The 16125-nt window shown below is 38.5% G+C and overlaps 1 protein-coding gene across 1 annotated transcript; it reads left to right on the top strand.

The window, feature by feature from the left end:
- Positions 1-7403: 7403 nt before the first annotated feature.
- LOC114502581 (olfactory receptor 7D4-like) lies at positions 7404-9903 on the top strand. The gene is made up of 2 exons (XM_028519603.2): positions 7404-7670; positions 8643-9903. The coding sequence occupies exon 2, from the start codon at positions 8659-8661 to the stop codon at positions 9595-9597; it is 939 nt and encodes a 312-aa protein (XP_028375404.1). The 5' UTR covers positions 7404-7670; positions 8643-8658; the 3' UTR covers positions 9598-9903.
- The last annotated feature ends 6222 nt before the right edge of the window (positions 9904-16125 follow it).

Below are 16125 nucleotides of genomic sequence, written 5' to 3'. Positions count from 1 at the left end.
TAACTCTCAAGAGACTTGTAAAGTACTCCTTGGAGGGACAAACTATGAGTGTGAGGAATTTTGGAAAGGTTTTAGGGACTCTTCTTACTTACACAAGGGAATTCTTCCTGGAGGAGAAATTGAAATAAATGACATGACAACGAGATTGTCTTTCTGTGTGTCTTATTCTCAAGGAAAGCACCCATTCCCTTAATTCTCTGTGGTGGTTTTGTATTATGAGTTCAATTGCCTTCAAAGACACTGACTTTTTAAGTCAGTGTGTATGTCTGAACATGGGTTTCTGAAGCCAGAGATAAACAATCTTTTTGTGACATAAAAGAGGTGATATTTCCATTTTTATCCCATTTGATATAATTTTGCTACATTCATTAGAGACACAGGACCAAACTCATGGGAGGGTTTGTCATCTTTTGTAGGAGCTCTTTCCATTGATATATCTTTCCTCGTGAACTGGGTATCAGTTGTTCAAACCTAATTTGATCTTCTGGCTGGGACAAGAAGGGTTGAGGACAATGGAGAGAGGAATCCTCCAAGGTGAGTAGTTGAGAATATCCCCAGGCACAGTTTCAGTATGTTTGGAGTTATAATGAGGAAACTTTTAAAGATGTGCTTTCTCACAGAAGGCTGAGATTATTAGTCTGAGATGCTTTGGGATTTCTTCAGCTTCTCATATGTACTTATTTCATATTTATCCAAAATTTACTATGATCTTACAAAATGACTTGTTCTTTTTTCTTTTCCAAGATTATTATTTTGATTATGTCTGTGTAAAAGTTTCCTACTTTTGTTTTCTGATAGTACTCTCTTTCCCCCATGATATTTAATTTTAATAGAATAGTTTGTTAATCAATTACTGAATTTTGATTCTACATCTTTATGATAACTAAATGTTTGACATAAATTCCTCAAATCTTAAAACTTTATAGCATGTTAATTTTGTTAACAAACACAAATGAGCCTTACTTGTTTTTAACTTTTCTAACCTATACTTTTTGCAAAGATTTACATTGATTTCTGGGGTGTTTTTTTTTGGGGGGGGCGGGGAAACACATTCAATATGATAGAAATGGTAAGATTAGTAAGTTTGAGAGATATATTTTATTTTCCACATTGAGAAAAGTTTGGGATTTTCATTTGAGAGATCAGCACAAGTGATATATATTTGAGGAAAGTGGCTTTCCCCTAAAAGGAGCAATATCTCTGGGAAGATATTCTGAATATGATAAATTTAGGGGTCCTAAACCTAGCTTGAAACTGTTTAGAATCCCCATAAGTGTGTGTTCATATATATATATATATATATATATATATATATATATATATATATATATATATAAAATCTTGAGACTTGGAGTATTTAAAACAATCTTTGAAATCGTACCAGAGTATTTTAAGATTAGAGTTGACGGCACATCATTCTGGCAGAAGGATTTATCATTCAACTTACAAGAAATCAACAGGACTGGAAGAGTATGAATGTCATGGAAATGGTAAAAATCATAATCATCATTGTATTAATGTTTTGATTTGGAGATTAGTATGATTAATTAATGAGTCTGAGAACTCTTTTAACCATCATTTATTTATTCATCAACATGATAGACTACGCAACAGGTGGGAACTCTGTGACTATAAGCAGCATGGAAGAGACTTCAGCAAAACTGCATGTCATAAGACACCCAGGAGACCTCAAAGTGGAGGGAACGCTCTCGAGGGTTATCAGTATGAAAAAAGCTTCTTTGCTCTGCAGAAGAAAACCTCTGCTGGAGAGAAACTTCCCAGGTTTAATCAGTGTGGAAAAGCTATCAGCCTGACTCCAGGTTCTGGGTACTGGGAAACTGGTGTGAAGGGAAAGCCTTCAAATGCAGTGGCAGTGGGGAAACCTTTGGTAATAAAGCTTGCCTTCCTGAACAGATGAGCAGTCAGAATGGAGAAAAACTCTGTGAAGGGAAAGAATGGAAAGAGCATTTATTAATCCCACAAACACAGGTGTAACTGCAGAAACTCACTCTCCCAAGAGATGGTTTAAATGTAAAGAACATGGGAAAAAACCTTTTGGTATTTATATTTTAAGTTCATGTGAAAATCTACACTGCAGAAAACCCTATAGATGCAAGGGCTGTGGGAAAGTCTACCTTCAAGCTTCTCATCTGAGGAAACATGGAAAAGCTCACACTGGAGAGGCACTTTCCATGTTCAGAATATATTGTCTACCTTCACATTATATGCAGATTCTTACTTAAGAGGATGATATTCCTGTTAAGTAAGAATTTCCTAGAGGAACCCTGTGAATGTAAGGAATGTGGGAATCCTTCACTGCCTCCACAGGCCTAAGTCAACATGTAGAACTTCATACTGAAGTAGAATCCTATAAATGTAAAGAATGTGGGAACCCTTCACTCAGGGCTCAGGCCTTTGTAAAGATGTACCAACTTGCGATGGAGAGAAACCCAAGAATGTAAACAATGTGAGGAAAGCTATCAGTCATTTCCATTCATTTTACTTGCATTAAAGCTTCACTCTGTAAAGAAAATGTATTGTAAAAAGTGTGGGAAATCCTTCTGTTCTCTCAGTTCTTTTGAGGTCATGGAAAAAGTGATTCACAGTCAAAAGAAACAATGTGGGATAAATTATCCTGAGTCTGAAATCTAAGGGTTTGCTGAGAGGCATAGTGATTGGGGTGGGTCTATAGATCTCTTTTAAGCATTAGCGATTCGGCCCTTACCATCCCTGTGCATGACGTGTTTTGCTCTTCACTGAAAGCCAAGCCAGGCCAGTCTCATTGCTACACCTTCCCGGTTGCAACCTGGCCAAAAGTGGGCCTACAGGACTGACACTTAATCATCCTCTAGTCACATGGATTCTCCTGTTGGGTTGACATGCTTTTACATTGTAATGACAATGACTGCTTCACTGTGCACACTCCTCACTGAGGCCATTTATGCTGTGCCACTCTGGCTGAGGTAGTGCCGGAGAGCCTCCCTTGCCAGAGGCCATGTCTGACAGGGATGTGGATACCCTCTGGGGAAGTGAATGGAAAGCACTCTTGTGACAGAGCAGTGGAGACTGTAGGATTGTCTCACTGTGAACAAAACTTAGTGACGATGCTGGGGACAAGTGTTCTCCAGCTTTGCCTCATAATACAGACTTCACATTGTTCTATTCCATCCCAGACAAGCTTAGTCCTGGCTGTCTCCCTCAGCCCCTAGGAGGGCCATCCATTGAGTGTCCCATGGGATTTGTCCCTTGATCTTGTGGTGACTCCTGCAGTCAGTGCAGCTCTGGCCCTTCATTCAGCTCAGACCTGCCTCTCTCGCAGGTCATTGCCTTCTTTCCATCTTTTCTATTTCCTTGACGACTCTGCCACGTCTCACATAAATAGTGGTCTGTGAGTCCCTGGAGAGGGAGGAGGACTTTCCAAAGGAAACTGCTGCCACTAAGCAGTGTATCTTTCCACATGTTGTAACAGCAGGAAGGTTCCCTTTAGTACGAGAGCCTTGAGGTGGGGCAGAATTTTACTCACTAGGGCTGAGGAGGGCAGGGTCAGCTGTTGCATGTGTTCAGTCATGGGGAGAGGACATACTCTTCATGTTGAGCTTATGCACTGGGTAACTTCTGACCCATCGGAACATATCTCCTTTCACTACCACTCCTTAGTGCCCAAAGGAATCACTTTTACCAGTGGAATCAATTTCATCATTCTTACTCAGTGTAATTGAAAAGTTGATAAAACCAGTGAGGGGAATTCCACTTCTTTACTTTCAGTCTGTATATGTAAAATCCGTCATAGATGGGTTTAGGTTTTGACTCCAGACATTGAATGCCTTTCACTCATTTCCCCTGGTTTTTCTTGATACTGTAGAATGAATGTTTTTGTTTGTTCTCCAAATCCTCTGAAATGGCTCTAGCTGTTCTATAAGATACTGTAAGGAACCCTGCTGAGGCCATGCAAATTCTGCATCTCAGGATACACTTAACCTTAGAGAATTTCTCTGAGTTCTACAGGTACCCAGAGACCTCTTGTATGCAAATGGCACTAGTTAGTCTATTGGCTACTGCCCAACCACAGGAATGACACCAAAGGACTAGATAGAACAGGAACTGGTAGCCAAACCACTCTGGCATTAATGTGGGAGGAATGTGGCATTAATGAAAACACTCCACAGCCACACCCTTACTGCACTTCCCAATGCAGCTCAATGTGGGGGCTGAGGGCCTGACTGACGCAGGGGGAGAGGCCATCCCTATCTAAGGAGGCCCCTGAGGGACTAGGGCCAAAGCTGCCCTTTAACACTCTTCTGGCACCTTAGGGCCCTCCCTTCATGCCGACCTCACTCAGGACAGGCTCAACTGCATGAGAACCAATTTACTCCAAGGGGCCGATTGTACTTCCAATCCTTGATTTCCAGACCCATGACTTCTATGAACTGAAAGTACAGCATATTATTATTGCCATTGATTGCGGGTATATACTGTATCTTGTGAATTAAGTAGCCAGAGTTCCTGTGTATTCTAATGCTTGCACTAAATATGATCTGTCTCTTTGAAATTGTGTTTTCATATTGTCTATTAGAAAAAATTTAAACTCCCCCATACTCTATACTTCCTTTAGGCTATGTTTCCCCTCTGTTCTCCCCTACCCTGACAAACTGTATAGGTGACTTAGGTTTGCAACCTATATTTATTTCAATAGTCACTTTTCCACCCACTTTAGCTGAATGATTTCTGCCTCTACCCCTTGATGCAGAGTTAATAAATGGAGCACCCCTCACTATCAAAAAGGCTGCCATGTCACCAGTAAATGTCAATGGATATTTTTTAGTCTCTATTTGGTTAGTCCTTTCAACAGAACCCAAACTATTAACCACTTTGCTTTTCTTCAGAAAGGACCTCTTGGCCTGAATGACACTGTGAACACCAAGTGATTCTTAAAGTCTCAGATTATTCAAGGCAAGAGCATTGTAGGAAACTCCTGGGTTTGGTTCCTGAGGAAATTAAACATTCCTTAGGGGACACCTGTTACTTTGAAGTTTAACCAAAGAAAGAAGTATTCCTGCTTGGAGAAAATACCTTTTCCCCCTACTGTTGCCTAAGAGATACAACATTGGCTGAAAAATTTCCATTCTGCTATCTTTGTGTCCCAAGGGAGTTGTGTTGTTTGGAGAAAGTAAAGTCAATAAAACAATTTATTTAATATGGAGCTCTGAGAATTCAGCCCTTGAGATGATAATAGCATGTCCTTATTGCCTATTTCCTATAATTCTTTGATCCCAGCCTATGTGAAAACCCAGGTGGACTTCTCTGGGGCATACCTCAGATAACAGAGGGCTTCACTGACAACCATTACATAGGGTCATTGTGTCCTACTGGGGCTGGCAGAGTAAGAAGAAAAAGAGAAGAAAAAGTGGGTACCGGACTTTTCCTTCTAGAATAATGAGACTGGGAAAGGTGAAGTCCCTGTAGCTTTAAGGTACTTTAGTTTCTCATGAAGCTGGTGTTTTCCAGTTCTTTTTCTGTTTCCTTCTCTCTCTGGTTTTGGAATTTAGAGCCTTTCTCCAATAAGAGTTATTTCCCAGAGTCTCCAACACTTTTCAACTCTTTCTTGTAAGTGTAGGCTCCTCTAGGATATTCTGTGTCTAATTATTTATTTATTAACTACTCACTGGAGAGCTACATGAAGTATTGTCTGTTTTGTTCTTTGCATGATTGGATTTTTCTATCATGTTCCCTAAATATTTTTGCAGCAGAGCGGACTTAACTGTTTCCATTGTTCAATGCCCACAATATTATTTACAGATAATGTGCATGTTTCCAAGGCTTGGTAATCAGACTAATTTCCTTTTCTCATCTTACCAATTTCTTTAAAAATTAAAAAAATATTTTATTTATTTATTCTTAAAGAGAGAGGGTAAGAGAGGGAGAAGGAAAGGGAGAGAATCATTGATATGCAAGAGACACATCGATCAGTTGCCTTCCACATATCCCCAACTGGGAACCTGGCCTGCAACTGAGGCATGTGCCCTAACCAGGAATCGAACTGGTGACCATTCAGTTTGCAGGCTGGTGCTCAATCCACTGAGCCATACCAGAAGAGTGTCTAACCAGTTCTTTTAAATATCCAGTAGACTATTGATATTTAAATGATTGATGTTGGAGATTACTGATTCAGGAATGATTGATGCTGGAGCAGACTGCTTTGGCCTGTTCCTGGCTTTAATTCATTTAATTTTAGGGTTTTAGTGTAGAATATACTGTTGGCTGTAGTTTTAAAATAGCCGTTCCTTACTGGGTTAAGAAATTGTCCTTAGCAATTTCCTAAGAGTTTCCTCACTTAGTGAGAGGCTCTGTCATGGTTGCTAAACACAGTAATAGCTGTTAAATTTTCTCAAACACATTTTCTATTGTGATTATAGTTATGATTCTTCATTATTGGCCTTTTTTTGTGTGAGTTATGTTTGCAAACATTTTACTACTAAACCAGTTTTTCATATCTAGAGTAGGTACTACTTGTTCATGATATATTATTCTTTTAAAATAGATATGGATGCATTTGACTTAACTTTACTATTCTATTTTGTGTCTTTATGCAGGCATATGATGCCCTTGAAGATTGTTTTTTTCTGTTATAGTTGATGCTTTCAGTCCCAATCTCTGTTATGCATCTAATATTTGTATGTGTTAAGCACCTATTATGTGCCAGGCACCATGCAAGTTGCTGGAAGGCAAGGGTGAGCAAAACAGTCATGACATCTGATCCACAAATAAACATAAAATTACCAATGTGAGAGGCACTTCAAGGAATACTTCAGGATGCTTGATAGATGAGCCTCACACCCTCTGTTCTCCTGATCCCCATACTCTGTTCTCCATCACAGTGGCTTTTCCGGTCCCTTTTCTTTCCAACTTTGCTGACCCTTGGTACAAACATGAATTCTTTTCTCTCAGCCCCCAAAGCTGGCCCTTTCCCTTGTTTCTCTGATTAACAATTACCCATCCTTCCTTTCACAGTTCAAATGCTCATATTTCAGAAAGGCCTTTTCCACCCACTTCCCCAGACTAAATGGGTCCTCAGAGATTTTTTTTCTCCTCTATGTAAGTAACAGAGAGTGTAAACATTTATTTTCATCTTAAATTTGCCTCAACCTTTTAGGGATTATTTAATTTATAGAAGCTTTGAATATTGTTAATCAAATCTATCAGTACTTTTTTTTATAATTAACTGCCAATTTAAAAAGAATTAATCCTCATCTGAGGATAAGTTTATTGATTTTAGAGAGAGGAAGGGAGAGAGAGAGACAGACAGAGAGAAACATCAATGTGAGAGAAATATCAATTGGTTGGCTTCTGTATGTGCCCCAATCAGGAATTGAACCTGGGACCTTTTGGTGTATGGGATAATGCTCCAACCAACCGAGCAACCTACCTGGCCAGGGCTAACTGGATGTCTAATGCAATGCACCTTTACTCAAGAGCATGTACACATGAGCATATGCTGTCACACATGCTTTGTATTCTATTTGAATGGTTTTGTGATTTTGTTTACCCCTCTTACCTATGCAGTCCACATGTTTTTCCCCTCTCCTTTGAAGAATCCACCTGGCAGGCAGTATCAGAAAGAGGAGTCATAAGGATTTGCACTAAGGAGAAGTGCTGCATGGTGATCAAAAGAGGTAACACATCTGTTGTGTTTACAATGATCAGAATTCCATTTTTGATGGCTGGCCCAGTTTGTAGGCAGTACTGATTAATGATGGTCATGCCAGACAGATTTGTTGTGATGCTAAGGACAAAAGTTCATACTTCTCTGGTGTCCACTGTATGTCGCAGGAACTGCTTTGGAAAAATCACATGCATCATCTCATTTAAATCACTCATTAATCTTACAGTGTAGAAAATATCTATGACACCCATTATAGAAGGGAGATATCTGCAGCTAGTAGAGATGAGAGAACTCTGTCTAGGTCACACACATAGGAAGTGGGTGGACCAAAATTCCATTGTAGCAAGACTCACTCAAAATCCCATTTTGTGAATCACATCTCTATACTACACTTTGGAAGAGTTCTATATCAAAGATCATTGCAATTAGAGGAATAGATTAATAATGATAGTATAATAATAATAGCTATAATTTACTGAGATCCTACTCTGCACAAAGGCATTATTAATACTCACAAAGTAACAGCAGTAACAACATTTTCAGGAGTAAAATAAGGCACTAGAGAGTTAACTGTCATATCAATGGGAAGCATCAGGTCATAGAATTGAGGTTGTTTTGAGTTGAGAATCCAGGAATTAACATCTGTTTAAGAGCTATGTAAATGAAAGAAGTATGGAGATTATCAAAGAAAAGATATTAAATGTCTTCAATTGTTTTGGAAGGGTCATATCATAGAGGAAATTGATTTATGTAGCTTAAAGTAGAATTAGGACAAGTGAGTAGGAGATAGAAAGAGATTTCTAATAAATTTAACACAGGCTAATTACATTTGAAATGAAAATGGCTACCATTTGTCTGAGTGAATCAGTATCATTGGAAGGACTGATTGAGGGTGAAGGAGGTCCTTCCAAAGGTAGAAACAAAGACAACAAGCTGATGTGCCAGTTGGCAGTTCCCTAAATGTTGCTTTTGCCTCTTCCAGCAGACACACCAGTGGCATGGAAACAGGAAACCACACAGAAGTATCAGAATTCCTCCTCATGGGTCTCTCAGAGGATCCTGAACTGCAGCCCTTCCTCTTTGGAGTGTTACTGTCCATGTACCTGGTCACTATACTTGGGAACCTGCTCATCATCCTGGCCATCAGCTCAGACTCCCACCTGCACACACCCATGTACTTCTTCCTCTGCAATCTGTCCTTTGTCGACATCTGTTTCACCTCCACCACCATCCCGAAGACGCTGGTGAACATCCAGACACAGAGCAAAGCCATCTCCTACATTGGATGCTTCATTCAACTGTACTTTTTTATGATTTTTGCTGTAATGGATGGTTTCCTTTTGACTGTGATGGCCTATGACAGGTACGTGGCCATCTGCCACCCCCTGCACTACATGGTCATCATGAACCCACACCTGTGTGGCCTGCTGGTTCTGTTGTGTTGGTTCATCATATTCTGGGTCTCCCTGGTTCATATCCTACTGATGAGTCGGCTGACCTTCTGTGTAGGAACTGAAATTCCACATTTTTTCTGTGAACTGGCTCAGATTCTCAAGGTAGCCTGCTCAGACACCTTCATCAATAATGTCTTCATGTACGTGACTACTGCCCTACTGGGTGTGATTCCTGTCACTGGAATTCTCTTTTCTTACTCTCAGATCGTCTCCTCTTTAATGAGAATGTCCTCTACAGGGGGAAAATATAAAGCATTTTCCACCTGTGGGTCTCATCTCACCGTGGTCTCCTTGTACTATGGGACAAGCCTGGGGGTCTATCTCAGTTCTGCTGTGACCCATTCTTCCCTGCAAAGCTCTGTAGCCTCAGTGATGTACACTGTGGTCACCCCCATGCTGAACCCCTTCATCTATAGCCTGAGGAACAAGGATGTGAAAGGGGCCTTGGGAGGGCTCCTTAGCCAAGGAGCCTCTTGTCTGTGATGGATCACTCACCTCAGAACTAAGTAGGCATTATGGGCCTCAAAAGCCAATGTTGTAGATTTAAATCTGGTTTTTATCTTTCCTAAAAACACATGCTTCATTACTTCTATTTTCAAAGCACCTACAATTTTGTATCTATTTAACTTCTAACTTTTATTTTTTCAATTACAGTTTACATCCAATATTATTTGGTATTATTTTCAGGTGTACAGCATAGTGGTTACACAATCATATACTTTACAGTGTCTCCCCAAATATTTCTACTACGCAACCTAACACCACACATAGTTATTACAATATTACTGACTGTATTCCTTATGCTGTACTTTATATTCCCATGACTACTTTATAATTACCAATTTGTACTTAATCCCTTCACTTTTTTTACTCAGTCCTTCAACTCCCCTCACCTCTGGCAACCATCAATTTCCTCTCTATATCTGTGAGTCTGTTTCTATTTTGTTTGTTTTTATATTAGTTCTCCTCAGCAACCTCTTCAGTAATTTTCTTTGTACTTTTTCTTCTCTATTTGCAGCCCATAAAGTTGTATCTTTCTTGAAGCCACTCCTGAGATTTCTAACATTAGCTTTGAAAAACTTCCATGAAGTGCTGGCATGGTTTCCCCCCAGGCTGTTCTCTCAAATACAGATATTCTTTACCTTGATTTGGTTGTGTGTTTGTTTTTCTCTGAAAGAAATGGAATAAAAATTATACCATAGTCATAAAAAGTGCTTACCACATCAGGACTGAGCTTGTTGTTTGCTTTATGTTGGTGATTGTCAACCAGTGTGCTGCAAGAATTTTTAAAACATGCAGTACATGACAATTTAGTCAGGGTCAGTGACCTCTTTTTTTTTTTTAAGATTTTACTTATTTTATTTTTAGAGAGGGGGAAGGGAAGGAGAAAGAGAGGGTGAGAAACATCAACGTGTCATTGCCTCTCATGCACCTACTGGGGACCTGGCCTGCAACCCAGGCATTTGCCCTGACTGCAAATCAAACCAGTGACCCTTTGGTTCACAGCCCTGTGCTCAATCCACTGAGCTACAGCAGACAGGACTGATCTCTTTTCCCTTAGGTTGTCAAATTTAAAAAAAAAAAAAGAACAACAGCCAATGCAACAATAGCTGCCTGGTGTGAATGAATCAAAGTTATACCTATTTTTTGGGTCAGATTGACAAAAATTATATTTTGGCATATCATAGTAATTTTAGTAATTAGTTTAAATGTGCCAGGAGATGAAAAAGTTTAAACATTGCTGCTTCACATGTATAATTTTATGTGGTCATAACAACACTTCTTTGAGCTATTTTATTTCCTTTACCCCATTTTTCAGAGAAAGACATTGAGATTGGGATGGACTCTAATCTGACACTTGGGAGCCCACACTCCTAATTGAGCTATCAGACCTGTCATATAAACAGAGATGTGACTTTCAACTTCAAGAATAGGAATCTAGATTTGAAAGGTAGTTTGTTCAGGTGATTTGTTTTGTTTACTTATTTAAAAAAACCTCAAATTCATGATTTTATTTTATTTAAATTTTTTTTATTGTTGTTCAAGCACAGTGGTCTCCATTTTCCTGCCACCACTTTCCCTCACCTTAGCCACCCCCACCTCCCACCCTCAATCCTTCCCCTCTTTGGCTTTGTCCATGGGTCCTTTATACATATTCCTTGGTGACCCTTTCCCTTCTTTCCCCTGTTATTTCCCTCTCCCCTCCCTTCTGGCTACTGTCTGTTCTTTATTTCAATGTCTCTGGTTATAGTTTGCTTGCTTGTTTGTTTCGTTGATTAGGTTCCACCTATAGGTGAGTTCATATGGTATTTTTTTCACCACCTGGCTTACATCACTTAGCATAATGCTCTGTAGATCCATCTGTGCTCTTGAGGAGGGTAGGATTTCCTTCTTTCTTTCTCCTGCCTAGTATTCCATTGTGTAAATATACCATGGTTTTTGATCTGCCCATTTACTGATGGGCACATAGGTTGCTTCCAGCACTTGGCTATTATAAATTGTGCTGTTGTGAACATTGGGGTGCATAGGGTCTTTTGAATTGGTGTTTCAATATTCTTAGGGTATAATCCTAGCAGTGGAATTGTCAGGTCAAAAGGCAGTTCTGTTTTTAGTTTTCTGAGGAAATTCCACACTGTTTTCCACAGTGGCTGCACCAGTCTGCATTCCTGCCAACAATGTACTAGGGTTCCCTTTTCTCCACAACCTCGTCTGCACTTACTGTTAGTTGATTTGTTTATGGTGGCCATTCTCACCAGTGTGAAGTGGTATCTCATTGTGGTCTTAATTTGTTACCTCTCTGATGGCTAGTGATGCTGAGCATCCTTTCATATGTCTCTAGGCTGTCTGTATGTCCTCCTTGGAGAAGTGTCTGTTCAAGTCCTTTGCCCATTTTTTTAATTGGATTGTTTGTCTTCCTGGAGTGCAGTTGTGTGAGTTCTTTATATATTTTGGAGATCAAACCCTTGTCCAAGGTATCATTAGCAAATACATTTTCCCATACAGCGGTTTCTTTTTCATTTTCCTTATGTTTGCTTAGCTGTGCAGAAATTTTTTATTTTGATGAAGTTTCGTTTGTTTATTCTTTCCGTTATGTCTCTTCCTCTAGGGGACATATCGATGAATATAGCTACATGGAATATCTGAGATTTTCCTGCCTATGTTCTCCTGTAGGACTTTATGGTAGCATTACTTATATTTGTCTTTTATCCATCTTGAGTTTACTTTTGTGTATGGTGTAAATCAGTGGTCAAGTTTCATTTTTTTTGCATGTAGCTGTCTAGATCTCCCAACACCATTTGTTGAAGAGGCTATTTTTACTCCATTTTATGCTTCTGTTCCCTTTGTCAAATATTAATTGACCATAGAGACTTGGGTTTATTTCTGGGCTCTTTATTCTGTTCCATTGGTCTATGTGTCTGTTCTTATACCAGTAGCAGATTGTTTTAATTACTGTGGCCTTGTAATATATTTTGATGTCAGGTATGGTGATCCCTCCTACTTTGTTCTTCTTTCTCAAAATTGCTGCGGCTATTTGGGGTCATTTATGGTTCCATATAAATTTTTGAAGTGTTTGTTCTATGTGAAATATTTCATTGGTACTTTAATAGGTACTACATTGAATCTGTAAATTGCTTTGGGTGGTATGTACATTTGGTGATGTTAATTCTTCTGATCCATGAACATGGTATATGTTTCCATTTGTTTGTGTCTTCCTTGACTCCTTTCTTCAGTGTTGTATAGTTTTCTGAGTACAGATCTTTTACCTCCTTGGTTAGGTTTATTCCTAGGTATTTTATTTTTCTTGTTGCTATAGCAAATGGGATTTTTCTCCTGATTTCTGTTTCTGATATTTCATTGTTGGTGTAAAAAAATGTCTTTGATTTTTGAATATTGACTTTGCATCCCACTGCTTTGCCAAATTCACTTATTAGGTTGAGTAGTTTTTTGGTGGAGTCTACAGGGTTTTCTGTGTACACTATCATGTCATCTGCAAACAGTGACAGTTTTACTTCCTCTTTTCCAATTTGGATGCCTTTATTTCTTTTTCTTGTCTGATTGCTATGGCTAGGATTTCCAATACTATGTTGAGTAGAAGTGGTGAAAATGGACATCCTTGCTTTATCCTGATCTTAGTGGGAAAGCTTTTTAGTTTTTGCCCATTGAGTATGATGTTGGCTGCAGGTTTTTCATATATGGGCTTTATTATGTTGAGGTATGCTCCCTCTATTCTGACTTTACTGAGTGTTTTATCATAAATGGGTGCTATACCTTATCAAATGCTTCTTTTGCATCTATTAATACGATCATGTGATTTTTGTGTTTCCTTTTGTTTATGTGATATATTACATTTATTGATATGTGAATATTGTATCATCCTTGCATCACTGGGATGAATCTCACTTGATCAGTGTATGATCTTTATGATGTATTGCTGGATGCATTTTGCCAATATTTTGTTGAAGATTATAGCATCTATGTTCATCAGCAATATTGGCTTGTAGTTTTCTTTCTTTGTTGTGTCTGTCTGATTTAGGGATTAGGATGATGCTGGCCTCATAAAAAGAGTTTAATAGTCTTCCTTCTTCCTCGATTTTTTGGAATAGTTTGAGATGGATAGGGGTTCGATTTTCCTTAAATGTTTTGTAAAATTCTTCTGTGAAACCATCTGGTTCAGGGCTTTTGTGTGATGAGAGTTTTTTGATTACTGCTTCAATTTCACCAGCTGTTATTGGTCTGTTTAGGCTTTCTGCATCTTCTTGAGTCAGTTTTGAAAAATTATATTTTTCTAGAAATTTGTCCATTTCATCTAGGTTTTTAAATTTCTTGGCATATAGTTCTCCGTAGTAATTTCTTATAATCCTTTGTATTTCTGTGGTATCAGTTGTAATTTCTCTTTTTTCATTTCTGATTTTATTTCTTTAGGTCCTCTCTCTTCTTTTCTTGATGAATATAGTTAAAGGGTTGCTGATTTTATCTTTTCAAAGAAACAGCTCTTATATTTATTGATCCTTTGAATTGTTCTTTTAGTTTGTATGTCATTTAATTCTGCTTTGATCTTGATTATTTCCTTCCTTCTACTTGCTCTGGGCTTTGTTTGTTGTTGTTCCTCCAGTTCTTGTAGATGTAGGGTTAGGTTGTTTATTCGACATGTTTCTATCTTTTTTAGGTGGGCCTGTATTGCTATGAACTTGCCTCTGAAGTCTGCCTTCACTGTGTCCCATAGGTTTTGGACTACTGTGTGTTCATTTTCATTTGTTTCCAGAAACTTTTTGATTTCCTCCTTGATCTCATTATTAACCCATTCATTGTTTAATAGCATAATATTCAGTCTCCATGAGATTGAGTGTTTTTGATTTTTTCCCTTGACATTGGTTTCTAGTTTCAAGCCCTTGTGGTCCAAGAAAATACTTGATATGATTTCAATTTTCTTGAATTTGCTGAGGCTTGTTTTGTATCATTCATATGTTCTGTCTTTGAAAATATTCCATGTGCTTTCGAAAATAATTTTGCTTCTTTGGGATGAAAGGTTCTATATATATCAGCTAAAGCGATTTGATCTAATATGTTGTTCAGTACCACAATACCTTTGCTGATATTTTTGTTTGGAAGATCTATCCATTGTTGACAGTGGAGTGTTAAAATCCCCTACTACAATTGTGTTGCTGTCTATATCTTTCTTGAAGTCCTCCAAGATTTTCCTTATATATTTGGGTGCTCCTATGTTGGTTGCATATATGTTTACAATATTTATGTCTTCTTGATGGATTCTTCCCTTGAGTATTATGAAGTGTCCTTCTATGTCTCTTTTTACGGGCTTTGTTTTGAAGTCTAATTTGTTGGATATAAGTATTGCTACCCTGGCTTTTTTTCCCTTTCTGTTTGCCTGGGATATTTTTTTCCAACCCTTCACTTCAGTCTGTGTAGGCCTTTTGTCCTGACGTGGGTCTCTTGTAGACAGCATATGTGTGGGTCATGTTTTCTTATCTATTCAGCTACTCTATGTCTTTTGATTGGAGCATTCAATCCATTACATTTAAGGTTATTGTTGGTAGGTACTTATTCATTGTCATTTTAGTCCCTTTGTAACTGTTTTCTTCTCTCTCTATCACTGTTTTTCTTCCTGTTCTCAAAGCAGTTCCTTTAGCATAACTTGCAATGGTGTTTTAGTGGAGGTGTATTCTTTTAGTTTTCTTCTGTTTGGGAAGCTCTTTATTTAGTCTTCCATTTTAATAGAGAGCCTTGCTGACTAGGGTAGTCTTAGTTGCAGGCCTTTGTTTTTTATTGCTTGGAATATTTCTTGCCATTTCCTTCTGGATTGTAGTGTTTCTGTTGAGAAGTCAGCTGCTAGCTTTATCAGAGCTCCCTTGTATGTTACTTGCTGTTTCTCCCTTGCTGCCTTTAATATTCTCTCTTTGTCTTTGCATTGTGCCATTTTAATTATGATGAGTCTTGTAATGGGCCTCTTTGGGTTCCTATTGATTGGGACCCTCTGTGTTTCCTGGACTTGTGTGACTTTTTCTCTCATCAAATTAGGGAAGTTTTCCATCATTACTTCAAACAGGCTTTCTATTCCTTGCTCCTCTTCTTCTATTTCTAGTATCCCTATTACATGGACATTATTACTTTTCCTGTTGTCCTGCAGTTTCCTTAACCCATCTTTGTTCCTTTTGAGTCTTTTTTCCTTTTCTTGCTCTTTCTGGGAGTTTTTTTCTACCTTGTCTTCTGGCTCATTGATTTGATCCTCTGCTTCACGTAGCCTGCTTTTGATTCCTTCTACTGTGTTCTCCAATTTAGAAATTGTATTCTTCATTTCCTCTTGACCCTTGTTGGTTGCTTCTATGTCTTTTTCCATGCTTATATAGTTTGCAGTAAGTGCCTTGTAGTTTCCATGTAGTTTTGGTAATTTGCATTGAGCTTCCTTATAACCATTGTTTTGAACTCAGTATCTGATAGTTTACTTGCCTCTGTTTCATTTAGCACTCTTTCTGAGGATCTTCCTTTCCTTTTGAT

The sequence above is a fragment of the Phyllostomus discolor genome, chromosome 8 (assembly GCF_004126475.2).
Source record: "Phyllostomus discolor isolate MPI-MPIP mPhyDis1 chromosome 8, mPhyDis1.pri.v3, whole genome shotgun sequence".
Lineage (NCBI taxonomy): Eukaryota > Metazoa > Chordata > Mammalia > Chiroptera > Phyllostomidae > Phyllostomus > Phyllostomus discolor.
Note: the sequence above shows the minus strand (reverse complement) of the source record. Positions and strands in the feature narration are given on the sequence as shown.

Coding starts and splice junctions, on each gene's coding strand:
- LOC114502581 (XM_028519603.2), top strand. CDS start 8,659: ATGGAAACAGGAAACCACACAGAAGTATCAGAATTCCTCCTCATGGGT.